General features: G+C 35.6%; 5 protein-coding genes across 5 annotated transcripts; 4 read left to right on the forward strand and 1 right to left on the reverse strand.

The window, feature by feature from the left end:
- Positions 1-3,670: 3,670 nt before the first annotated feature.
- On the reverse strand, positions 3,671-7,394 carry LOC108193728 (proline transporter 1). Its single transcript, XM_017360530.2, has 7 exons — positions 7,145-7,394; positions 6,453-6,677; positions 6,267-6,361; positions 5,897-6,086; positions 5,077-5,201; positions 4,345-4,560; positions 3,671-4,182 (listed from the first exon to the last, which is right to left on the reverse strand). Exons 1-7 carry the CDS (start codon positions 7,233-7,235, stop codon positions 3,805-3,807), a joined length of 1,320 nt encoding a protein of 439 aa, XP_017216019.1. The 5' UTR covers positions 7,236-7,394; the 3' UTR covers positions 3,671-3,804.
- Positions 7,395-15,328: 7,934 nt separating this feature from the next.
- LOC108194774 (uncharacterized) lies at positions 15,329-17,118 on the forward strand. The gene is made up of 3 exons (XM_017361713.2): positions 15,329-15,707; positions 15,798-16,169; positions 16,332-17,118. The coding sequence occupies exons 1-3, from the start codon at positions 15,396-15,398 to the stop codon at positions 16,818-16,820; spliced, it is 1,173 nt and encodes a 390-aa protein (XP_017217202.1). The 5' UTR covers positions 15,329-15,395; the 3' UTR covers positions 16,821-17,118.
- Positions 17,119-17,701: 583 nt separating this feature from the next.
- On the forward strand, positions 17,702-18,392 carry LOC108193601 (17.8 kDa class I heat shock protein). Its single transcript, XM_017360321.2, has one exon. It carries the CDS (start codon positions 17,783-17,785, stop codon positions 18,257-18,259), a length of 477 nt encoding a protein of 158 aa, XP_017215810.1. The 5' UTR covers positions 17,702-17,782; the 3' UTR covers positions 18,260-18,392.
- Positions 18,393-19,327: 935 nt separating this feature from the next.
- On the forward strand, positions 19,328-25,787 carry LOC108195874 (uncharacterized). The gene is made up of 6 exons (XM_017362880.2): positions 19,328-19,966; positions 20,060-20,950; positions 21,843-22,334; positions 22,516-23,481; positions 24,792-25,184; positions 25,284-25,787. The coding sequence occupies exons 1-4, from the start codon at positions 19,477-19,479 to the stop codon at positions 23,457-23,459; spliced, it is 2,817 nt and encodes a 938-aa protein (XP_017218369.2). The 5' UTR covers positions 19,328-19,476; the 3' UTR covers positions 23,460-23,481; positions 24,792-25,184; positions 25,284-25,787.
- LOC108194775 (7-deoxyloganetic acid glucosyl transferase-like) lies at positions 24,686-25,678 on the forward strand. The gene is made up of 2 exons (XM_064082002.1): positions 24,686-25,184; positions 25,284-25,678. The coding sequence occupies exons 1-2, from the start codon at positions 24,686-24,688 to the stop codon at positions 25,676-25,678; spliced, it is 894 nt and encodes a 297-aa protein (XP_063938072.1).
- Positions 25,788-27,176: the final 1,389 nt, after the last annotated feature.

Consider the following 27,176-nt stretch of genomic DNA (forward strand, 5'->3'; position numbering starts at 1 on the left):
AAAAAAAAGAAAGTGCACTCTACGAGCAAGGCTAACCAAATAATTTGATTGAGCTTTTTTTTTTCCAAAGCGAGAGGGAGAAATGATTTGGAAAATTCTTTGGTGAGCCTCAATAATATATATATGTATGAGAAAAGAATAAGTAAATTTCAATTATTTCATCTTAAATAGAATAATGTATTCTATTCAAAAAATATTCTGCAAAATATTCTTTACCTTAAACTCTTGTACTCTTTCTTCGTAATCATTTTCACTGATAATTCTTTTTGATGCTTTCAGCTCTTAGAAAGGAGGGTTCATGCTTATCAATGCAACTACAATTTCCATAGCAATTCTGTTAGCATCTTCTGTGGGTCGTAAAAGTTCCTTCTGATAAACATGAATATTGTGTTACTATAAGGTTTTCGGTCATCAATATTATATATTATAAATTAGTACCCATTTTAGTACTAATATATTTTATTCTTTTTGCCAAATTTTAGTACTAATATATAGTAGAATAAGCGAGAACATATTCAAAATCTAACGTTACGAAAGATCTGGATTATCTAGTTTGTTCTATCATCAAATTATCTGGTTATTTTCTTAGAGCATCTCCAATAGTCTCTTAAATCACTCTTAAATATAATATAAAATATTGACTCTTAGTGATTTAATGTAGGTTCAACTCCAACAACACCTCTTATATTCACTCCTTATTTGTTTTTATATTATTAAAAGCAAGTCATGTGCATAAAAGTACAAAAGAAAGTGGATGAAGAGAGAGAATGAGTGCTTACAAATTTATTAGTATAAAATATTAGTTAAGAGTGACTAGTAGCTCTTACAATTGAGGAGAGAGAAGAGAAATTTAGGAAATTTAAGAGTGATTAGGAGTCTATTGGAGCAAGCAAAATCACAATGCTCTTCAAATTTCAATTTAAGAGCCACTATAAAAAGGTTATTGGAGATGCTCTTATGCTCTCCTGAAACTATTCCGAAAGATGGTCTGTGGTAGCATGAAATAAAACATATTATCATTATGAATTATACAGATAGGTATTGACATGGAGTGCTTAGCTTAAAAAGAAGATCATTCCACATTAATACACAAGCAACTGGCGGTTTGTTGTTTTGAGAGTCGATCTTCAAAATTAGGATTCCAACCGTCATTTCTCTTCTCTTCGACCTTTATCTTCTTTACTTCTTTACTGATGAGTGAGTTTTTGTTGAGTATCTTGTCATCAATATTGTGGCCATCTTTTTAGGGTGTTTGTGTGTTTTAATGTTTTTGTGTATTTTGTTATTGATTTCGGTAACGTTTCTAAGAAGGACGTCCATAGTATTTTGGGTGGTCTGTAAGGCTTGGATCAAATATGACGCGCTGGTGAATATCGCAAGAGATCACCTTTCACAACATAAAATTGTTCATGTTTTGGGGTAATTTGTTCATCCAATATTAGTTTATGTAACTGATAATTATAAACATTGGGCTACAGATGCGGCTGTTTATGTGATGGTCAATTGCTACTAATATAATTTTTGTTTAATGATAATTATTATTATATCATTATGAAAATACTTTCACATTGATTTTATAATTAAGTACTTCAATATTATTAAAGATTTTATAATTATTATTATACTATTATTATGAAAATACTTCTATATTGATTATGATTTTTTAATATAACAATTATACTACTAACAGAGCTAAATTGCTAACAAAATTATTTGTTTTAATAATCAATATACTATTATGAAAAGACTGTTATATTGTTTAGGACTTAGTAATTATTATTATACCGTTGTGAAAAGACTTCTACATTGATTAACGACTTTTACACTTTTAATCAATGTTAACATGGAAACTAAAAAAATAATCAAAAATACAAAAAATCAAAACTTCATAGATTGAAAGTGAAATTTTGATATGTTAATTTATGAGTGATTTCAAAAATGTGGGTGGTGAAGTTTGGATTTCAAGTTCACTATGGTATAGAAAGTTGCACTTTAATCTCAAGAACATGAAGAGAAAAACTTATTAATACAGATTTTTATACATTATTGACTTGAAATCGGAAATTTTTACCACCTGTGTTCTTGAAAACACTCGTAAATTAAAAAGCAATTTTTTTTAATACCTGAAATTTTATTTTTTCACTTTTTCATTATTTTTTCTTTTACTTTTTTAATTTCCACCTGACGGAATAATAGCCGTAAGTCAAATTTCGACAGAGGACTTAAATTTGCTTTTCTTATCTAAAAGTTGGAATTTTTAATTTAGAAACCTAAATCATAAATGATCTGTACTTCATAGACGAGTAATTTTCTTTTTAATTAATGTATGAAATACAATTATCCAATTACGTATTATTTATTATTACGTATTATTTTCCACCAAGTGTACCTTACCTCCATTATAAAAGTCAAGAAACATGATTCCCCGGATGCTCACAAAATGATTGATGTTCGAGCACTACATAGTCCATACGTTTGCATGTTATCTTTAGTCACACATAATTGAATGTCTTTTTTATACTAGATGAAACTAAAGCGGTGTGTTTATTAGTGTTGTGGTCAACACTTTTTGTATTAGTGCAGTATTAGTTAGCACATTTATTCGCTTTTTATATGCACCAGAGCCGTGCACACTCAAGGCGCACCATTTTTATGCTTTACTTTCATGAACAAACCGTACAGCCTAATCTTCGTTTGCAACTTGTAATCACACCTCTTCACATTTTCTATAATTTTTCATAATATTTATATGCTCTCTGGATACACAGTAATCAATGAATAAATTCTAATTTAGTCAGTATTATAAAAAAAATACGAATCGAGCTCCACTGATAAATGCACGGAACAAGAATTAATTACCGACTAAGAGTGTCTTCTTGACTGCTCATAGCAACGATTTTAAGAATCCTAACTTGTTTTTAAAAATTGGAAGGAACAGAAGGGCTTCTCCACCAAAAAAGAGGAAAATGACATGAGAGATGAATAAATAATGAAGAAAGTAATTTGCACCACAAAAGGTAAAGCATCAGGAAGCATAAACCAATGATCCTTGCAAAGATTACTACAACTGCTAGTAGTAGGTGAGTACTAAGCAGAAAACAAACAAGATTTTGAAAGAAAATGAAGAAACTAAAAGACGGACAAGATGCCAATATATAAAGCCTAGCCTAGAACTAAAACGAATAACCTGGCTCCTTTATCTATTCCCTTTACTTTTTTCTTCTATGGGCCGCATTAATTTTGAGCCCACCTGTTGTGATCATGTTAGTACTGTCGAACATTTTAACTTTTTTTTGGTAGCAGATGAACTACTCAGCTGGGAGACTATCAGTGATTGTTATAGTTTGACGAGAACTACTAATTCAATCCGCTAGTCAAAAAATCTGCTTCATTCAGCTAGTCAAAACATCTAATTCAATCTGCTAACAACTATCTGATGTTTGATACTCCCTCCATCCCTTATATATATTAGGGGACGGAGACGTGACACACACTTTAATACTCCAGTTGAACTTAGTTTCATCCAGAAATTTTTCATAGTACCAGACAAGCATGCTCATGTGTTTGCAGCTAACGAGCCTACATGAAAGCGTGGTAGCATTTCGAGTGGCAATAATAAAAATAACGGAGCATCGTTCACTAGTTTGTTAAATCAGTTGGCTCTTAAATATGTTCGCAAGTATAATATGTATTTGTATAAATCAGAAAATATATGGAATGTTCTATCTACAAGCTTTTAGATAGCTTCAAACTATGATATGAAAATATACAGTAACAAGACATCTTCAAACTGAATCGCCAAAACTATAAATCAGCAAAGATATCGTAGGTTTTGGAGTCTACAACAATAAGCCTCACTGAAGCGACTGCAGCCGCAACAGACAAGCAGCTGAAGAAAACGACATTGAGCCAGTGCCAGATCTTTGATAGAGAACTTAATTCGTGCTTCTTAGCAACCACGTACATGTGGTTTGCAAGAATGAATGTGAGGGGGAATGTGCTGATTGCCCCTGTGAGACTAATGAAGTCTCCAATAAAAGGCAGTATAGCTGCCACGAATGTTGTTAGAGCTAGATACGCTCCTCTCACCATAATTCTGAAAGACAAGTTGCGAAATGCCAATGCACTTCCTTTAATGCCATACTTGGTGTCCACATACTCATACATTGGACTTGCAAATATCTGCAAACAGATCAGGAAGCTATAAGTATTTTTAACGAATAAAGATAGTAGAAAACTCCCTTAAGGCAGGTGGAGATTGAGACAGCGGATTTAAAGAAATATTCATGAAGGAGCTACAGGTTTTCACAATTGCAGGGAAATTTGCTTGTGCAAGAGACTTACATGCAAAGCAATAGCAGTTTGCAGGAAGGCAGCAACATTGGCGACGGTCTTCACCCAATCTGGGCCGCTAACACTGTTGAGTAAATAGGCAGATGCATCGGATCCATAGGCCCAATATCCAACAAAAGCAACAGCATATAGAGGCAAAACACCTATTATGAATTGAAAGTAAAGGCCTTTCATCATGTTCTTGACCACAGGCTCTCTCACAGTGGCCTGTTTCAAAAAGAATTATAACTAACTCGTGAGCATATATATAGCATAGGCATTGCAATTCTTTTAAAAGGAAGTAAGCTATAAAAAGCGAAATAGAAGATAATTCAACTGCAACTTGTATATCAAATGGCAAAATTCTGAGAGGTAGTAGTTGTAAAAGTTATAAACACTCAATAACATCTCTCTGTTTCATTTTCATGTCAAAATGCACAACAACTTCTAAATAAATCTTAGGGGAACATATCCCATACAAAATGGATTTCGATTTGAACTGTGCCTCTGGGATTTATTATAACAGCCAAACATACTAAACTTGTTTAGGGACTAGGAAAAAAACTGACATATTAGGATCATGGTTTCCTGGATACCAATGATGCCATTTGAGGATATTCTGCCATATGGAGTTGCGTGATTTTGGATAAAAATAAGATCATTGTTATGCATCTCACTGTAATAGATCATTAGATCAAAATAGTATGCAATGCTCCCATGTCATGGATCAATTTGTTTCCCTACCTGAATTTCTGGAAGCATTCCTGTATTGAAAGCAAAAACAAGGCTCGACATTCCACCAATAGTAGTAAAAACCTTGCTTATCTTTGTTCCAGGAATGTCGTAATCCCTAGGTGGACTTCTACTTCCTGAAAGAGTTGACAAACTATTGAATTGCTAAAACTACATTGACAGCAAGGTGATACAACATTGCATCAGTGATTTTGCTATATATATAATCTTTAGCAGAATATATCTCTTTTCAAAAGGAAACTACAGATCTTTAGCACCTAAAATATTTATGAGCCAATGATAATCAATTTGTTTCCACGTCAAATCCAGATTCAAGTTATTATGAAGTAAAATTTCGGCAAAAGCATCAATTTGCCATGGTGAAGTAATTTTATATGTGTAAAAAAGGTTTTAACTAAATGCATACAGCTTAAAAACCCCAACCCCTAATGGACTCTATGACGAGCTTACAACAACATATGATCCTTAAAGCTTCTACATGTTAATCATCTATCATAAATAGATGAAATAGATAATTAAGGCAGCTAACATTTACACCTACTAATTTCTAGGGACTTTAGTCATGTTTACTGCTGAATGCTGTATGTGACGTTCAGAAAATGATTAATCTGACTAGCCCAACCAACCGACTAATGCCAAGTTTCTTTAGAAAGGGCAACAGGGGAGATAAACTAAAAGCACATTAAAAAAACAAAACAGGTGCAATCATGTTTGGTCGTGCTTAAGCATCTAATTTGTTTGGTCCCTTCAATATAATAAAGAGAGATTGACCGGATAATAACATGACATTGCTGCAAATAGGAGTACATACCATCTCGAGCTGACAGGACAATGGCGACAACAATGTAGATAAGGCTAAAGACTGTTGAAATTCCAAGCCAGACCCTCAAAGCTGACAGATGAGGGGTTGCAATTGCAAACAAACCACATGTGAATCCAGCAATAACAATGAAGTAGGGGAGTTTCATGGTATGTTCATCTGTATATAGAACATAAATAGCCTGCATATATCAATTGATTTTCGTAAGAATTTCTGGAGTTAAGTTATCTAATGCAATAACATAAATAAACACCAATAGAGAAGAAAATTGGACTTTGTAGTAAAAGTTTAAATCTAAAAAAGAAATTAAAAAAATAACATATTAAAATTCTTGTTACTAGTATTTCTACCTTGTACTTACTTTTAGAGCCTGACCAGCCAAAATGACATATCCAACATTAATCATAAAAAGATTAACATACTGCAACGCCCATGTAAGAGCATAAGCTCTTTTTCCTGCACGAACGATACTGTCATTCACCTTAAAGAGAAGAAACCTAGCAAGTAAAAAAAGATATGGTTTGGAGTAACAAATATAAAAGCATACCATATATAAATCCTGCAAGGTCTCTATATCTGATGTGCCTCTTCCCCCCAAATAGATGGAGCCTGGCAATTAGAGCATTTGCATACAATGATATAGCCGTGGCTAAAATCAGACCAACCACACCTCCTGCCCAACCAAGAGGAACCATCACTGCAGCGGAGTATCCTAGTACATATGCACTATTGATGCCGGTGGTCAGAACGAATCCCACTTGTAACCATGAATCTACACAATTTCAAACAAGACAAAATTTTCTCAATAACTAAAGCTTATATACATCATTTCATAGAATATAACATGATCCTAACAATCCCTCCTCACAACATCTGAAGATTTTGAAAAAATTGGTCACTTAACATGATATCAGAATTCAGACTCATAGAACATTCGAGTTCCGACTCTGTGCAACTCCCGATATTCTCATAATTAAATATTGACACGGCAAAAGTATTCTCTGAAATACGTGTTCCTCCCTCGACTCAAAAACAGGCTTTAGGATGAAATTAACAACATATAATAGCTAAAGATTATATACATCATTTCATATAATATAATGTGATCATGATAAGCCCTTCTTCCGACGTCTCGAGATTTTGCAAAAATTGGTCAATTAACATGATATCAGATTTCAGGCTCACGGCTGCAACTAAGATTCATGTATGAAAGCAAACATGAGAGTAAGAAAAGTGGACCTTGGCTAATCTGATGAGCAGTGTCAGGGATTTCAATGGAAAAATGCTCTTCCGGGTGAACTTCGGCTGGGCCATCATTAGCTTCTCCCATTGCACACCACCAACACTCAGATCACTACAACAACAACTGAATGCAGATGCAGACTACATAAATATATATAGACGCACACTTTGCAATTTGCAAGCCGTCAACGGGTGTGCATGGACCGTGGAATATAACAACAAAGGTAGGAAACTGAAAAGTAGGAGCAACATAGAAGAAAAATCGCAATACGTAATAAACTAATACAAAGTATTCATTTTAACATATTTAAAGGGTGTGATAATATTTCAAGTAACTAAAATCTGGAGATTTTCTTCGGTCTATACAATTTTAGCCAATCAAAATCTGATACCGACTATTCTGAGAAAAATGACCGGCCCCATCATTTGCTCTGAGCGCATGTGGGAACAGCTCAAGGTCAAACTTATCAACATATCTCTATCACCATCATTTATACACGCCTACACAATAGTATTATATGTGTCATGGCTACTTGATTACATGTGAAACCAAGAAATGTGGAGCTAACAAAGTTTAAATCATCGATGTCGCAATATCGTCAGCAACTTGCCAGGATTATATCAATTCGGCGCCGGTCTTATTTACTACATGTAAGATTTCAAGACTGCAACTGCGATTAAATATTGATTTTCTCCGACCGCATAGCCGCTTGGTCATCATTAAAACTATTATTTAATATATTTTTTATTATATTTTTATATATAATCAAAATTTTAGTTTACATATAAGATTATTTATAAATTTATTATATATTCAAAGTATCTAAAATTAGGTGTCAAAAATTTAAACGTTATATAGAAAACAAAACGAGTACTATTTTTATAGTTTTCAATTAAACATAATATGATTTTATTTAGAGATATTGTTAAAGAACTAACATAACCTTTTCTTTGCATCCATTAATCAAACTATATTAGCAAGTTTAGTCAAAAAATATTTTGCCCATTTCAAAATACTTGTTTATTATTATGATAATCACGTATATTGAAAAATTCGAACACCAGTATCAAAATTATATGTATGTTTAAATTTATTACATTGATCATTAGCTTAATGACGAGATTTGAGAGCGGAGCTAGAGCTTGAGCTTAATTAGCTGGATTTGGAGGCTTGGAGTGAAATAATTTGCAGAAAGAGAAACCTAGGGTTGAACTTTCAGTTGGTTCGGTTCAAAACCACACCAAACCGAAAATTGAATAGTGCATATTTTTTAAACCGAACCTGACCGAATTATTATTCAAAACGAACCGAATAAACTGAATTATTTCAGTTCGGTCCGGTATCAATTTAAAAATTTTAAAAACATGTTATTTTATAAACTGAATAAGAATCAGCGCCGCAGCGGACAAAACTTTTCAGAAGTAAAAACTACTCCGTTTCTCGGTTAAGTATGTGAAGTTATATTTCATTTGTACCTACAATGAGTCCGTGAGCTTCGTATATTCTAATTTAGAGGCAAGTAGACTGTATTGAGATTAATTTTGTTACTCGGGGCTCGAAATCCAGCTACGTCGTCTTTTAAATGAGCTTTGCACAAGTAATGAATGATGTAATTATGTCCGAGACCATAATACATTATTCCAACTGCTTTCTTAAACAGTGGGATTAGGCTGTTAAAGTTTGATTATTCGTATAGTTAGAGTGAAGTCAATTTCTGTTTGGTTTTATTATATCACTGATTAACTAATCTATGTAATGCCGGTGGTCGGATAATTTGTCATCGGAATGAGGACATTGCGGAGATGGATCAAACAGAAAAAGCAAGGAGTATTGTGCTGTGTTGCAGGAGCGAAACTAGAGGGCTTGATTGTGTTTGTGGATGGATATACTTCGGATGGTCATTGTCCTCTTTGCGGTGGTGTGCGGGAGAGATAGCTTAGCGGTGATGGCTGAGGGTTGCGGCGACGGCATTCCGATCAGTACGGGATCCGAGTTCAGAAAGGAAGGCGTTAATTGATGACGTTAATTGTGCCTTGCGGGCGTAAATTGTGCCTTATTGGGTGTAAATTGTGCCTCTAATTGGGGATGTTAATTGTGCCTTATTTGAGGGCGTTATTTATGTCTTAATTAAGGGCGTTAATATTTTATTAATTAATTGTGCCTTAATTAAGAGTTTAATTGTCTCAATTATGATTTATCATAATTGTGTGAATTTTTTATCACCACATGCATATACACGTGATTTTGTTAATAATTATTTATTGGATATATTTTTTATTTTTTATTTTTATAATATATATAATCTGTTATATATATCGACTTATATTCTTCTTGTTTCCTCTGTTTTATTTTCAGGACTCTTGGAAGAAGACGGATTTTATTTTCGGACATTAAAGTCTTATTGTCTAAATTTCCCCGGTCATCTTGCATGTCCGACGGTTAGATAATAAGCTTTCTTGAATGAAAGAATTATCACGGTGAATTGCCAGTTTATATCTGTGAGATTTATTCTCAATTTCAAAAAAAAAGTATGTGAAGTTACTGTCTTAAGAAATCAAACCCAGGAATTATACAGTGTTGTCTTCTGGAAAGAGACATGCACTTGTAAATATTCAGCATTATCAGTACTGTTCAAGAGGCTGATACCAGGTCAAGAGTAGTTAAATGCATGCGTTAAATTAATATGAAGGAGATCTGATTTACTCTTCAGTCTTTGCCTCTGGATTGAATTTACTCGGTACTGTAAATGCACCCCTACTCTTTAATTTATTTATTTATTTTTTTTTTTTTTTTTTTGTCAGGATCTACATACTCGTAGATGAGTTGTATCATAGATACAATAGCCGCATCAGGGATTACTTTCATCCAATAAAGTTTATCATCTAACCGAAAGATACGCAAAGATATCTCCGGACGTTTAGATAATAAGACTTTAAAGTCTGATAAGAAAACCCGTAAGGTCTCTCTCCAAGATCCTGAAAAACAAAGCAAGCAAAAACAAGCATAAGAATGATAAATTAAAGAAAAAAAAAGAAAAAAAAAAAAAAAAAAAAAAAAATGTTGGAGGAAAATAAACCCAACTATGACATATAAATCCTGATAAAAATAATTATAATAATATAACATCTTATTCAAAAATAAGAATTTTAGAACTAACAAAAATAAGATACAATTATGAAAAGTGATCATGTCTAACCAAAGTAAGAACTTTGGTTAGACACGCAATACTAAATAAATCATAATACATACTAATCTTTCTTATGAGAACAAAAATACATTAAAAAACTTAAGATTTTTGTTAGGAAAATAAAGAAATCAAAATTAAAACATATTTATATCCCAATCAACGTAAATTTATTATTTAATTATCCAATTAGTCAACGAGAGGGTTATAAAAGAAATAATATATTCTAAATTTAATACAATGAATCTAGTCATCAATATGACCTAAAATACCTCTTAAAGGCACAATTATGCCATCAATCATGGCCCCCCAAAATGGTACTTTGACTATAAAAGTCACCAAACAAGCCATAAGACTTGACTGCTTAATCAAAATCATTTATGAACAATAAAGAAAATTAAATGATATGTATAACACATTTGCACAATATAAAACCGTCTAATTAACAACATTTATTTGAAAATATTCAAAATTTGAATCTTAAGAACTTTATAAAAGGAATCAATTTTCAAAATAGAAAACTAATTGATTATAACATATATCACTCACGAATAATTGACCAACTTTCAACACATTTTGAAAGAGCATTAAAAACACATTTAAAACATATAAATCACAATAATTTCTTGCCTAAAGTTACACTATGAAAGTAATGCTAATTTATTAGTTTTTCCAAAAAACATCACGATATGAAGATCGTAAAAGAAGATCCTTAATAACTTAAAAGTGAAAAAGACCGATATACAAAATTTGTATAATATAAAGTCATGAAAATACATGCAAACTAATATATTTTATGGATATATCTTTTGATGATCTAAAGCAATAACCAAAGATAAGAATTTAATGTAAATTATTCGTACAAAGATTATAGAGGCAACACGAACAAATAATCATATATCTCACTTTCAAGAAACTTATAAAAATGCACCTTCATACACACTAAATCAAGAAGATATAAATCAAAAGAAACGATCCAAACCTAATTTAGTAATAAAAAGATTCACAAAAAGTCTCAAAAGGATGGTTTATAAGACAAATAATACATACTAAATAATGAACAAAGATATAAAAAAATATAAGATTTGACGGTAAATCAAGACTAAATTCATGATTAAAAAGAGGTTTTAATAATAAGGATATGAATTTCAGAAAGAACATGACAAAGATCGTCTTGATTTCGAAGTGATTTTTCAATCTTGAAGAGAGAAAAACTTACTTGATACTATATAACTCAACTGAAGATCGTATCAGTGTCTTTTCACTTTGATGTAGCCTGTGCCAACAACCAAAGCAACAAATACCTTTGTAGCACCAGCATCGAGACTATTGTATATGAGCTCTTCCACCACCCTTGTGAATCGAACACAAAAAACCCATAACTATAATTTATTTTATATATAACAAAAATTTTGATTTTTCGATTTAAACCGAGATATCATATAAAAAATCGAATCAAACCGAAATTAATTACGGTTTAAACCGAAAAATCGAATTAATCAAAATAATATAAAAAATAAAACCGAACCGAAATTGTACAGGGCAGTATTACGGTTTTGGTTCGGTTTTGCTCACCCCTAGCTGAAACCCCTCCTTCTTATTACGGACTTAAAACGGATGAAATAAGCCCACACATTTTACTACACACAGGGTGTATGAAAACTGAAAATGGACTTGGCCCATTTAAGTCATGTATACTGATGCACCGAACAGGCACATAGCACGCAGCCTTACAGAGAAGGAGAAGTACTTAACGTAGTGGACTCTTTATATTAAGGTTTACCATTTGTTTTGTTGACTATGGTCTATGAATAAGAATGTTTCTTCTTCTTTATTTTTCTTTAAAAAATTTGACCACGAATAAGGTGATTGTGTATTTAAGGCAACAAACCTTTTGTCTCATATTCAACTTTCACGTCATTACTTAAAAAAAAAACACTAAACTTTTCATGTCTCTGAATGGTCGTGCAAGTCAGAAAATATTACTCAGCAGCAAAGAATGTAAACCGCAAAATAAAAACCAGTTCATTTGGACATTACTGAACCGATATATTTCATTCCGGTTTTTGATTTGCTCCGGTTTTAAACCGAACCAATTACATACTCAATCTTATGACACATATTTTGAACAGTTAAAAATTCTAAAATGAAGTTTCCCTCTTTATATGTGTATATTGCGTGTTGATATATGTTTCCCTCTTTATTTTAACCATGCCCTCCCTATGAGACAATGTCTGGTTATAGTTGTACATATACATTCCTGCAGGTTGCTACACTTTTCTGTGATCATCCTGACTTGCTTGATGGGTTCATAAGATTTTTGCCCGATGCTTCAGCAGTGGCATCAGAACACAAGGCTACACTTGACAGGCAGCATATGCATGCATCTGTATGAGGAGCGGACCTCTGCTATGCTGACATTACAGGGACACAAAACGAAGGTCCCAGTAGAGTGGGAAGGAATCTAAAGAGTCCTTCCTAACACAAAATATTTAATAATTATATATATACATATACACACATATATATATATATTTATATTTATATTTATATTTATATGCCTATATAAGATTGTTGGCTCATATATATATATAAATATTGTGATAATTGCTCCATAATAACTCTATAAGGTTTCGTTTTTAAAGTCAAACTTGGACATCTTCCCAGCACCTTGATTGTCAGTTGATAATATACGTTTTGAAATTTTGCAGAAGTTATTCATCACTACTTACATCAAAAAATTAACTAAGTTACATGCTTTGCTTAATAATATTACAAGCCAGCATAAAATTATTATTAAAGATAACACATGTTCAATATAGATTTATGCGAGCTTAAACTTAAAATCTCAACCATGTTTATCATATTGCTTTTATTTCATGAAAAAAACACATGTCTTACTGCAATATCTGATTTGCTCTTATGCCAGGCATCAACAAACAAGAGGTTGCATTTTGTCATAAAGTGAAAGAGAGGTTACAGAATCCTGATGATTACGAGGCATTTTTGAAGTGTCTTCATATTTTTAGCAACGAAATAATTACAAGAATGGAATTACAAGGATTGGTATGTATCGAGATTCGAGCAACCCGTATCTAATTTTTAGTTGTTTTTACCTATAAAATGTTGCATGCAGTAGAGGTATGAAAATTTTCAGAATCAAATTTTGGGTCATTCTGTATGCTTCTTTCATGTTGACTCCCGTACAACAATGAACACGAGTTGAAAAAATTTCAAGTTGTACAACTTTTACATTTTATGTGTCGAAAAACTTAAACTTTCTGGTCTTTCTGATGTGGTTTTTCATCAACTAGATATATCAGATGAAGCAAGTATTTCAGCAGTTGCAAAGTTTGTCCAAACCAATTTTGTGAAAACTTGACATTCTGGTAACTTTTAATTTCTGTAGACTGGAGCTTAGTCGAAAACTTTATATGATAGATTATAGGATTGGTTTTGAAATTTTCTATTATATGGAAAAATCTTTTACAGGTGAATAATGCAGCAGCTCCGGGAATAGTTATTGCGAAGCCTGAAGAACTAAGATCATTCAAAGATGGAGCTGCCTTTGTAAGTATATAGCTTAGCTTTGAATCTAATCTGATAAGCACAAGTACTGTTTTTATAAGGGTCAATGCTCTTGTTGTTAGGAAGTCCTAATATGTTCACAAGTCGTCAGTTATCCTAAAATCTCAAGACGTTAGGGGGCGGGGGGAACACCTCAAAGCTATCAATCTGCAAATGTAACACGATAAAGATTAATTTAACTAAAATATCATTAGTATGAATAACACCAAATCCAAATAAACTTAAAAGGTCCCGGAAAGTCCATAAAGTTTCATATCAACGCATTACTATGTTGCAGACTTACCCTTATATGTAATTGGATTAAGAAATTAAAGCTTGAGCAGCAATTTTACAACTGAATAAAGGCCAAAGCACATACTTTCTTTCCCATAATGCAATTCTGCAGTCGGGAAATTAAAATTGTCAGTGCATGTGATTAGTAAGTTGGCTTTGGATAGCATGGACTATTTTATCTAGCAAGACCGGAATTTGAAATTGTTTTAGACTCAAAAAAGAATACCTAGCCAGATGATTTCTTTCAATGAAGAAGCTACTTGTTTAAAAATCATGGCGTTGAATATTATAGTATAAGAAATAACATTAGAGGATTTCCATTTCTAAGAATGGAATATATCCTAAGAGTTGCCTCCAATCCAAAGGTGTTTACATGTGCTTCCGGAAGTTGCATTCTTTTGTTGTTTTTTGCTGGTTTAAATATCAAATATGAGATGAGATTTTTCTTCAGCGGTTTATGGTATTGGGTGGGCGTGGGAGATTAATGTTAACACAGTATTGATGTTTATTGGCAGATGTGGCCTTTTTGTTCAGCAGATGAACAAGTCTGGTGTTGCAGGAGAAGAGAAGTAGGTGTTTTGGCTGGTATTTAATGCAGTTTTTCTCGGAGATGTGGCTGGCTTGCTGGGTTTGGAAATACAGACAAATTAGTCAATAGTCATTCTCGGTTAAAATTGTATTTTGCTTGTACTTTTTAAATTTGCTTGTAATTTGAATTATATTAGCTATAATACAGAGCCTATATAGTAGAGCCCGTGTCTTGCACGGGCTTTTACGCTAGTTATGATTTATAATTTAACATGATTAAGAATTCGTTTAACTAATTGTGATCTTTCCGGAATATTGTTCAATTTTGGGGCATAACCGGGTCCAATGGTTTGTTCTATCTTGCACGCTTTTTTGACATAACATTCGAATAGGAGGATTCGAAAGTTACGTGTACTGTGTGCATAATACCTCAACATAAAATAACCAGATCTTTATAAATTAAACAACAAAGATTTGTTTGTTAGGTGAATCTCTCAAGAGCGTGCAGCCACGATATAAGAGAAGAGTGGCACGACAAAGGCGGCCAATGTTGTTATTATATTCTTCACCAGACTCGATCAAACAAACATTCTTCGCATTACTACTATGCACTCCACAAAAACTCTACCCCAAGCTCATTTACACTCTACATTCAACCCTCCTATACTACTCATATGAGGACCTTGTGCCCCAACTTAAACAGAGAAGATGGTCTTCAAACAGTTCTGGAAGTTCCTATTCCAGAAGAAACCTTCACTATGTTTCCAGACAACAAAAATAGTACTATTTCGACGACCACTGCATGGCACAACATTAAGTCATGGATGAAGCCGCAAGCAGAGAGATCATCACCGCGTTCCTCTGGTGCCAGTCGGAACAGTACTAATATTCAGCTCTTGCTCGGAGTTGTGGGAGCTCCTCTCATCCCTCTTCCTGTCCATTCGGATCATACTGTCAGCAGCCGCAATATCAAAGATCACCCTATTGTAAGCCTGCATAGTACTACAAATTTTGTTTTCTATGTTATTATTGTCGCACGTTCTAATAGGCCTTGATGTATAAATTTTGACATGCAGGAAGCTGCAATGTCTAAGTACATAGTGCAGCAGTATATAGCAGCCACAGGAGGACAAAAGGCCATCAACTCAATCGATAGCATGTGTGTTATAGGGAAGGTGAAGATGGAAACATCAGATTTTATCAGTGGTGATACTTTAGGATTGAGTCGAGATGATAATAATAAGATGACGAGGGGAAAAAATGGAGGAGAGATGGGAGGATTCGTGCTGTGGCAGCAGAAGAGAGCTGAGCTGTGGTGCTTGGAGCTGGTGGTTTCAGGTTACAAAATTAGTGCTGGTAGTGATGGTAAGGTGTCCTGGAGACAAACTCCATGGAACCATTCCCATGCCTCTCGTGGCCCCCCTAGGCCCCTTCGTCGTTCCTTTCAGGTAAAAGCTACATCTTTGTGATTACGACTCGATTCATGATTCTATGCTGCGGTGTACTTGTATTTACTAAAATGCAACTAGCAATAAACTGTCAGTTTAATATAAAATATCCAGCATTGTAAACATACATACCAAGGCCTCATCATTACTAGTGCTAAACAGGGACTTGATCCAAGATCAACTGCGAACTTGTTCTCTGACTCGATTTGTGTTGGGGAGAAGACCATCAACAATGAAGATTGCTTTGTGTTAAAGGTCCAAGCAGAGCCCACAACACTAAGAGCAAGAAGTAGCAACAATGTAGAGATAATCCAGCATACTGTTTGGGGATATTTCAGCCAGAGAACAGGACTCCTTATAAAGTTAGATGACTCTCACCTCCTTAAAATCAAGGCCAAAGTCCAAGAAAGTGGCAATGTACTTTGGGAGACTACCATGGAGTCATTAGTCCAAGATTACAGAACCATTGATGGAGTTAATATCGCGCACTCGGGACAGACATCTGTGTCTTTGTTTAGGTTCGGGGAAAGCTCAGAAAGCCATTCAAAGACACGAATGGAGGAGGTTTGGAGGATCGAAGAAGTGGACTTTAATATCAAGGGCTTATCAATGGACTGTTTCTTGGCTCCTGGTGACTTGAAGGAGGAATAGATGTGCAGTGCTGAGAATCCTAGCATCATGGTCACAGAGAACTCTACATTACCATTTAGGCATTTATTCACAAGCAAGGTCTGCAAAGGGTTGCAGGACCAGAAAAAGTAGTAAAGCATGTTTCATTATTCTTTTAGTAGACAATACAATTAACATGTTAAGTACTTGTAGGAACTTAGATTAACAGGAAATTGATATATTGATATCGATCTATTTGTCTAGTAAATTCTTGGAGGAGAGTGTCAATTACTTGTGTATAACCTACGTCCCAGTTTCTTATTTTTAAATAGTGCCGAAATAAAAGAACAAACAGGGGATATTAGTGAAGGTTGCTGTAATCCTGAGACAAGTTTACCAGAAATGAATTTTTTTTTTTTTTTTGAATTCAGAAATGAAAACTCTTAACTCTTTTTAGCGATTTAATTTTATTTTTTAAATTTAGCTTTATAAAAATAAGATATTATCTTAAGATATGTTTGTTATTATATTAATAATTTATATATGTGATACTTCGTAACTATCAAACAACATTTAAATACATAAAATAAAATTTATATTTTTATGAATAATTTTATTTATAGATATTAAACAATATTTTTAAACGAAAACAAACAACCCAATATTTATCGATATCTCACAGCTTTCGTTGATAAAATTGGTACGGATGTAGTTTTAAAATGAAAAGAATAAATTATTTGGCCCAAATGTTCTAGAGAAAACTAGATAATGCGAGAAGATCTGAAGAAGTAGTGTCTGATAGTTTCGGGAGAGTTTCAGAAGCATGAAGCTAAGCCTCAACAGTCCACGTGTCCACCTTACGTGGACTCTCAAGTGTTCCCGAACAATCTTCTTCTTTAATCTCGCTCTATAAATTCCCCCACGTCCATCTCTCTATCCACAAAGCAAAAACAAAATCACACATCAGTCATCGTCTCAAACTCTCAATCAAAATCTCTTAAGAAATGGCTCTGATCCCAAGCATCTTCGGCGGCCGCCGCAGCAACGTCTTCGACCCCTTCTCCCTCGACATCTTCGACCCCTTCCACGACTTCCCCAACGTCCTCTCCACCGCTGCCGGCGGCGGACAGAACGAAGCCACGGCGATCGCCAACATGCGGATCGACTGGAAGGAGACGCCGGAGGCGCACGTGTTCAAGGCGGACATGCCGGGGCTGAAGAAGGAGGAGGTGAAGGTGGAAGTGGAGGAGGGAAGGGTGCTGCAGATTAGTGGAGAGAGGAGCAGAGAGCAGGAGGAGAAGAACGATAAGTATCATCGGGTGGAGAGGAGCTCGGGGAAGTTTTTGAGGAGGTTTAGGCTTCCGGAGAATGTGAAGATGGAGGAGGTGAAGGCTTGTATGGAGAATGGGGTGCTTACGGTGACGGTGCCGAAAGTGGAGGAGAAGAAGCTGGAAGTCAAGGCGATTGACATTTCCGGCTAGAACCGGTTTTTTGTTTTATCAAGTGTCTGTAATTTGTGTGCTTGGTTTTCTGTTGTGGTTGTTTTGTGTTGTCTCTGGAGTCCTGTGTAATATGTGTGACATGTTGTCATGAAATAAATAGTGTTTTCAAGTAGCGTTGGGTAATTTGTACTATTGACAAGTTTCCGATGATCGAATCTACTTTGTTAACGATAACTACAGTCAGATCTGATAAAACTGAAGAATCAAGTAATTATTCATCTCATTTCATAAGCTGGTGACACAGTCATGTCTCTATGACAGAGGAATATTCTTTACCTTATGCTTCCTCCGTTCCAGTGAATTGTATACAGTTTTCTAGTTTTTTTTGGACTGTCTTGTATAAATTTTTATAATATAAAATATCATTACACTAACTACTATCATCCACTATCTCTATTTTATAATAATATAAACACTATTACACCCACTACTTTCCTCCACTATCTCAAATCTATTATTAAATATTAATGGGTCCCATCACTCTACTCACTTTTCATCCAACTTTACTCATTTCTTACCCAATTTATTGGTCTCCGTGTCTCAATCATTTGTATACAAATGACTGGGACGGAGGGAGTAGTACTACTCCTCAAGAAGAAGACTAATATTCCTTTTATTGTTAATATCTTGAATTTTCACCTTGGAAACAAGAAAGAATGAGGTTTCAGTCATGTTAAACAGTCTTGGAAATGCAAAATGTGTCGCTGCAATTTTTGTGTTTTCACTGTTCTTTACTTCCATTTTCATCCATTTTAACATGTCAGCTCCACAGTTCTCCCAAACTGGTCCATTCATTCTTTTAGCAGTGAAGACCTCAACAGCTAGTACATATCCACCGAGGGGCGCAAGTCTGGACACCGATTTAAAAAGAAAAAGGAAAAAAAAATCAGAGAAGGTAGTAAAATTTATGAATTTGAATATTTTTGTTCCTTACAAATGAAGGAATCCGAGTGCAATCGAATCAAAATCAGAAAAATTTATCAAATTTTAGACTATTATATGTCCATAAACACACTATAAAAAAATGATTCGAAAAAGATAAAAAAACAGCACCAAGCCCCAACTGATCCATGACACCAAAAGTAAAGAACAACAAAGATAAAATATTCACATTCAGCACTATCGTTTAGCAACCATAGTCAATTATTATCGGATTTTCCAAACTACGCGGCCGGAAAAATCACAATCCAAAACCAATGGAGACAGCCCCAGCCCAACCCCATGTCCTCATCTTCCCCTTACCCCTCCAGGGCCCAGTGAACTCCATGTTCAAACTCGCCGAACTCCTCTGTCTCTCCAACATCCACGTCACTTTCCTCGTCACTCAACACATCCACTCTCGCCTCGTACGCTTCACCGACGTCGAATCCAGGTTCAAACGCTACCCCGGCTTCCGTCTCGAGACCATCTCCGATGGGTTGCCGGAGGATCATCCACGCGGCGACAAGTTCATGGAGCTTTTCGATTCTTTGAAGGTCAACACAAAGCCTTTGTTTAAGAAGTTGTTGATGTCTGATGGTCGGAAGATTAGTTGTGTAATAGCTGATGGAATCATGGGGTTTACAGGTGATGTTGCTCTTGAGATTGGTGTGCCTTTTATTTATGTCAGGACTATTAGTGCTTGTTGTCTTTGGCTCTTCTTTTGTCTTCCTAAGCTTATTCAATCCGGAGAGCTTCCTTTTGATGGTATGTTTATGTGCTAATTAACAATCTTTTGATCTTGGTGTATTGCAATTTGTTGTTTTTGATATTTGATTATGTTATGTTGTGAAATTGTAGGAGATGATTTGGATACACCGATTAAGAGTGTGGCTGGAACGGAGGATTTTCTTAGGCGGAGAGATTTGCCGAGTTTTTGTCGGTCTGGGGATTTGTCACACCCAAATATTCAGCTGTATAAATCTGAATGTGAGGAGAATCCGCGGGCGTATGGTTTGATTCTCAACACATTTGATGATCTTGAAGGGCCAATTCTAGCTCAGTTGCGTAAATTTTGTCCTAATTTGTACACAATTGGACCGCTCCATACCCATCTGAAAATGAAACTCGCGGGAGATATGGCGTCTTCGGCGCCAGCAATATCATCAAACAGTTTATGGAAAGAGGATATGAGTTGCATTGCATGGCTTGATTCACAACCTGAGAAATCCGTGATTTATGTTAGTTTCGGGAGTCTTGCTTTGATGACAAAAGATCAGTTATTGGAGTTTTGGTATGGATTAGTGAATAGTAAATGTAGATTCTTGTGGGTCATTAGGCCAGACGCAGTTGCAGGAGAAAACGAAGTTCCAGCAGATTTAAAAGAAGGAACGAAAGAAAGAGGGTACATTGTGGAATGGGCACCACAGGAGGAGGTACTGGCTCACAAATCAGTAGGCGGGTTCTTGACACATAGTGGGTGGAACTCGACTTTAGAAAGTGTCATTGAAGGAGTGCCCATGATATGCTGGCCTTATTTTATGGATCAACAAGTGAACAGTAGGTTTGTGAGTGAGGCATGGAAGCTTGGGCTTGATATGAAGGATACGTGTGATAGAGTTATTGTTGAGAAGATGGTTAAAGATTTGATGGTGGATAGGAAAGATGAGTTCTCAAAGTCAGCTGATCAGATGGCTATGCTGGGGAAAAAATGTTTGGGTGAAGGAGGCTCTTCTTATTGTAATCTGGAACGTCTAATTCATGATATCAAATCGATGTGACAAGGACGAGGAGATTAATCTGAATGCTGCTTGTTGTCGATTAGCTTTGGTTTTGGTTGCTTTTTTTTTCCCACGTATGGTTATAAAAACTGATATCTTAGCATATTTGGAGCCAGCTGATCGGATGGCTACGCTGGCAAAAAAGTGTTTGAGTGAAGGTGTGTCTTCTTATTGTAATTTAGAAGGTATGTTGTCTGATTCAAGATTTGATGAGGATGAATGTATTCGAATGCAACATTTGAAATAGCTGTGGTCTTTGTTGCTTATTTAACTTAAATATATTCACAAATGTTTACTAATTAATTTTTGATATATGATCTTGCATTCAGATGAATATTGAATTTCACAGATCACAATCCTTTATTGTGGAAATTCTAATGGACTAGTAATTTGTATTGTGAATTGTATTCTGACTTGCACAGTTTTACTGATAATGGTGATTTACAGCACTGTGACTGGTGATTTGTATATAAATTTTTACAGGTTTTCATGCTAATTTGTTTGTATCCAGAAATTTAAACATGTTGCGCTGAGATCATCACACGAATCACTTCAGGACCAACTACCAAGTACACTGACAATAATACACATGTTTTGTATGTCTGGTATGAATCTGTACAAATTGTGATGATGCTACATGCTTGTACAATTCTGGATATCATATTTGTTGGCATGTGATTAACATCCAGGTCGTTAAGAATTTGCGGTCCTGGTGCGGTGTAAGTGTCATAGCTGCAATTCACTTTAAATTGGAGGGCCCATGTTTAATCAGGCTGATGTTGCCTTTAAGAACAACATGGTTGAGCTAGTTCTTCAGTGTTTTCAGTATCTGAGTTTGTAAACAAGGAGGAAAAAAATGGCAGATCTAACAAGTAGCCCAGCTCACGTTCTCATCTTCCCTTTCCCGGTTCAAGGCCACATGAATTCCATGTTCAAACTAACCGAGCTTTTATGCCTTTCTGGTATCCATGTCACTTACCTCGTCACCGTCCAAAACCATACTCGTCTCCTGCAGAACACAGACGTTGTTTCCAAGTATACAAAGTATCCGGGGTTCTGTTTCCAAATGCTGCCTGAGAGCGTTTCTGCTGGAAATGCGCTGTCCATTGATATGATATTGAACTATTACGAGTCATTGAAAACTGCAAAAACATTTCTTAGAGACCTGTTGATTAGGGAAGGAAAAACAAAGACGGTGACTTGTCTTATTACGGATGGACTCATGAAATTCACACTTGATGTTGGTGAGGAGACTGGTGTTCCGGTCATCTACTTCCGAACTGCTAGTGCCTGTTCATTTTGGGCTTACTTTTGCGCAGACAGGGTTATTGAAGCCGGGGAATGTCCTTTCAAAGGTTAGCAAATACTATTCCCCTCTTTATTTATTTTCAAAGTCAAGCACCAAGCAATTTTGTTATTAAGGAGTAGAGGACCCCTACCCCTTACATTGTGATCTTCCTTGAAAATAAATTATGTCAAGTTTTAATTTACCTCGAGTTACCCGGGCTTTTGGTTTCTAATTTTTATTCATTATAGATGATATGGACCTTCCCATCAGAAGCATACCAGGCATGGAAGGTTTTCTCAGGCAACGTGATCTGCCAAGTATGTTTCGTGCTCATGACTTAAATTATAGCGCTTTCAAGATGGTGGTTACTGAAACTCACCAAACTGTTCGAGCCCATGCCCTAATCCTGAACACCTTTGAGGATCTTGAGGGATCAACTCTGTCACAGATACGCACTCAGATTCCAACGATCTACACAATTGGACCACTACATGCACACCTCAGGGTCCAAGCCCAATTGGAAACAACTTCCTCCGTATTGGCTTCTTCAAACAGCTTATGGAAAGAGGACAGGAGCTGCATCAAGTGGCTAGAGGACCAGCCATTGAAGTCGGTGGTATATGTCAGTTTTGGAAGTCTTGCCATTGTAACGAAAGAGCAGCTCATGGAGTTTTGGCATGGTCTGGTCAATAGTGGATACAGATTCTTGTGGGTGATCAGGCCGGACTCAGTAACTGATATGGAGGGTGGAAGAGAGTTTTCTGTAGAGCTGGAGGAAGGAACGAAGGCAAGAGGTTATATGGTGAAATGGGCTCCACAAGAAGAGGTTCTAGCTCACCCTGCAATCGGTGGATTCCTGACTCATAGCGGATGGAACTCAACTTTGGAAAGTATACACGAAGGGGTGCCAATGATTTGTTGGCCACAGTCTGCTGATCAACAAATCAATAGCAGATTCGTTGAGGAAATCTGGAAGCTTGGGCTGGACATAAAAGATACTTGTAATAGAGTCATTATTGAAAAAGCTGTTAGAGATCTCATGGAGGGGAGGAAGGAAGAGTTTGCCATATCAGCTAAGGAAATGGCTGCATTAGCTAGGAAGGCTGTGAATGACGGCGGAGCTTCGCGTTGTAATTTGAACAAGTTGATTGAGGACATTCAGTTGATGAACGTGGCTGCGCGACATGCCTAAAGTCGGACATTAAGTTGATCAAGTAATCACTCTCATCTAGTGTTTTCTGAAAACCATAATATTGTCATAGTGGAATTGTTGTCTAGCTGCCTCATCACAAATATTCCTCCCCAGATAAAGTTGTGTGTTAACTAATATGTTGGTACTTCCTTCTCAATGCCCAGCATTTTGTTTTAGCTAATAAATGGGTAGCATTTACGTCTGATAAGTTTAAAAAAAATGGAATAAAGTGTGTTTTGTGCATCTATAGTTTGGTCGTGACACCACTTTAAATATTAGAGTTAAAAAATAATCAATTGAAATATCAAACTCTAAAATTCATTATAAAATGTACAATTCCGTCTATCTTAGTTAACTATTTTGAGTGTATTTGTATCTTTTTGTTCATCTAACGACTCTCAAGCCTATTTATCAGAGCAGACAATCCCCAAATGTTACTGCTCTTTTGATATACCATAATTTTTCTGTTGTTAACACTCACATTAAATACTGTAAACTCTATTAAATAGGTTAGAAAGTTCTTTAGTGGAACAAAATTATGCAAATATGCGCACTTTACTAAAAAAAATTGAATATTTTTCTATATATCTAGCACTAGCAAATTAAAGAAAGAAATTTGCTACCACCAGCGAAGTACTGATTTATCTATATCAAGTTTCCTAATCTCGTTCATAAGTTTCCTAATACGTCTATGAGCCTGGGATTGATCTAAAATTTTAAACCCATATAGCTTGGTTTGTCTTTTTATAGTTGCTGATTTTCTGTCCACAAATTCCCACGGAAATAGATATTTAGCATTGAGATTGATTACTCTCACGAGTCCTAAAATTATTCACGAGTCATTATCAAAGTACTATTTTTAGTGATCTGTAGTTCTGTACAATTATTGAATGAATACCACATTTGGGCTAAAATTAAATACTATTGTCTCCCATGTGATTCTATTGCCAATTTTGTAAACTGTATCAAGCGGTGTAAAATTTAGCATACTTGTGTGACTATATTACTCTAAGCCTCGCCGCCATCCATTTAAGAGGAGGGCCGTGGGGCGCTGAGCATGATTGGATAGTCCAAGTGGTGGATTTATCTTTGTGGTCCCGGGACACCCCGATTCGACTTTGACTTGTCCCGAGATATTCATTTGTAAGTTGTTCTGGTCAAACAACACAAGCTCAAGTAATTCTCTGGCATTGCAGTATCTAATTCTGTATACAAAGAAATTGAAAATGGCAGAAGCACCCTGTATCCCAACTCATGTGCTCATCTTCCCCTTCCCGCTGCAAGGCCACATGAACCCCATGTTTAAGCTAAGTGAGCTCCTATGTCTTGCAGGCATCCATGTTACATACCTCATCACTGTCCAGAACCACTCTCGTCTCCTGCAGAACACAGACATTGTTTCTAGGTATGCTAAGTATCCGGGGTTTCGTTTTCAGATGCTGCCTGAAAACGTCTCCCATGGAAACGCGCAGCCCATAAAGATATTCCTCCAGTTGTATGAATCTTTGAAAACAGTACAACCATTTCTTAGAGATGTGCTGGTTGGCCGAGGGCAAGCAAGGCCTGTGACGTGCCTGATCACGGATGGACTCATGAAATTTACACTTGATGTTGGGGAGGAGACTCGCGTTCCTGTTGTTTACTTTCGTACTGCTAGTGCAGCTTCTTTTTGGGCTTACTTTTGCTCTGACAAAATTGTTGAAGGTGGTGAATGCCCTTTTGAAGGTTAGCAACAAACTGATATCAGAAAACTAGATGTATTAGAACTTATGAGTTTAGCGTATGAATTTTAATATACGTTTTCTTTTTATTTTTTATTTGTAGGAGACGACATGGACTTTCCAGTCAGGAGCGTGCCAGGCATGGAAGGTTTTCTCAGGCAACGTGATCTGCCAAGTCCATTTCGTGTTCCTGACATAAACGACACAAGTAGTTTTTACAAGATAATGTCTGTTGAAACTCAGCAAACTGTGCGTGCTCGAGCCCTTATACTCAATACATTTCAAGATCTTGAAAAACCAATCATTTCTCAGCTAAGCACTCAGATCCCAGATATCTACACGTTTGGACCACTTCATGCGCACCTCAAGGCCCGGATGGATGTGGAAACAACTTCCTCAATGACGGGCTCTTCAAGCAGTTTATGGGAAGTGAACAGGAGCTGCATGTGGCGCCCTCCAAACCCGGGTCAGAAGTTTGGGGTCCACAACATAACATAAACCTGTAATTAATATAAAATATGCAGTGACCCTTAGCTGTCCATGGATCGCAACAGGTTAAAGTATAAAACAAGTCACAGCATAACTTTAATTATTACAAACCCAATCCCAAAATATAAACTTAATTCTTACAAGCTTACACATCATTTGTGTCTTGTTATTCAAGCTAGTACATATATATAAAAGCCAGTTGCTGCTGATAGCTTTCTTCCTCTCCTAGCCTGGAATCCTGGCCTTACCACTAACCTGAGGGTCATCGTTACCAACTTTCTCTGCCTTCACTGGAAAGAACATAAAATACCGCAAGAGTGAGCTAACCAGCTCAGCAAGTATAACAATATCAATTTTAAACATTAATCATAAGCTGAAGGAAACCAGTGTCTCAAGGAATCAATCTCAATACCAAAATTTGTTTTTAGAGCATTGATTAGAATTGGATATTAAATTTATTTTTAAAAATCAAAGGTTAGGCTGCTGATCAGTCAGACACTAACCCCGAGCAGGTCCCACCATGCTCGTTTACTGGATCCAAGGCACACATTGGCCTAAAGCGACCACTCATCTGGTCTGACCATTCATTTGGTCCAAGTTTAGAAAACTATCCAATTCTATCACAATCAAGATGATCAACAATATTAATCAATAAAATAGAAACATCGATATCATAAATAAATTTTGAAGCAGAAGCATACTACTATTCAAAGTGTCTCAGATGTATTTCAAAAGAGAAATGAGGACAACTTCAGGGTTTATCAAAGAATCAGATAGCGCATGATTGGATGACAAAGTATATCAAAGTTTAGTGTTTATATGAAGGAGGGTTCTAGGTTCACAAACAGGATCCAAATATAATTGAATACTTTTAAGGTCAAGAAACTGGAGTTTATGGAAAGAATCAAGCAACTGTAAGATATATATCATAACAAACGTTATTTGGTGTTGATCAAGTGGTTAAGGTCTGAAGGAGGTGTAATTGATAACTGGTTAAGGTATCGAGGGTATGTTCTTGAAATGAAATTAGGTTCGTATGGTAATCATTTAGAAGTTTTAAAATTTGAAGGTTTACAATTGAAATAGGTTCCGTAGCGGGTATCAAAGAATCTGGTCATAGGTTCAAGAATCGATAAAGTAAGTAATCCATAATATAATTCAAGAAGTCTAGTTGAAGGTTCAAGGATCAATAGGATAAATAATCCATGCAATAATTCAATTGGTCACAGGACTTCATCAGAGAGTTCATTAAATAATCACAACAGATACAACATATAATTGAAGGAAAGTCTGAGGGAACTTGCCTTATATAGCTGATCTCAAGTTTCAATTGCGCTTGCTCGCTATACTACTCTATCACCACTTGCTTTTCCTTTCTACGTCTCGCTTTTCTGCTAATCACAACAATCATCTATCAATATATGATCTCATACTATTCTCATCATCTTACATTCGAAACGAGCTTCTATCTACCCTTCGTTTCACCCAAATCCGATTTACGGATCAA

Source organism: Daucus carota, chromosome 7, assembly GCF_001625215.2.
Source record: "Daucus carota subsp. sativus chromosome 7, DH1 v3.0, whole genome shotgun sequence".
In the NCBI taxonomy this organism is placed as follows: domain Eukaryota; kingdom Viridiplantae; phylum Streptophyta; class Magnoliopsida; order Apiales; family Apiaceae; genus Daucus; species Daucus carota.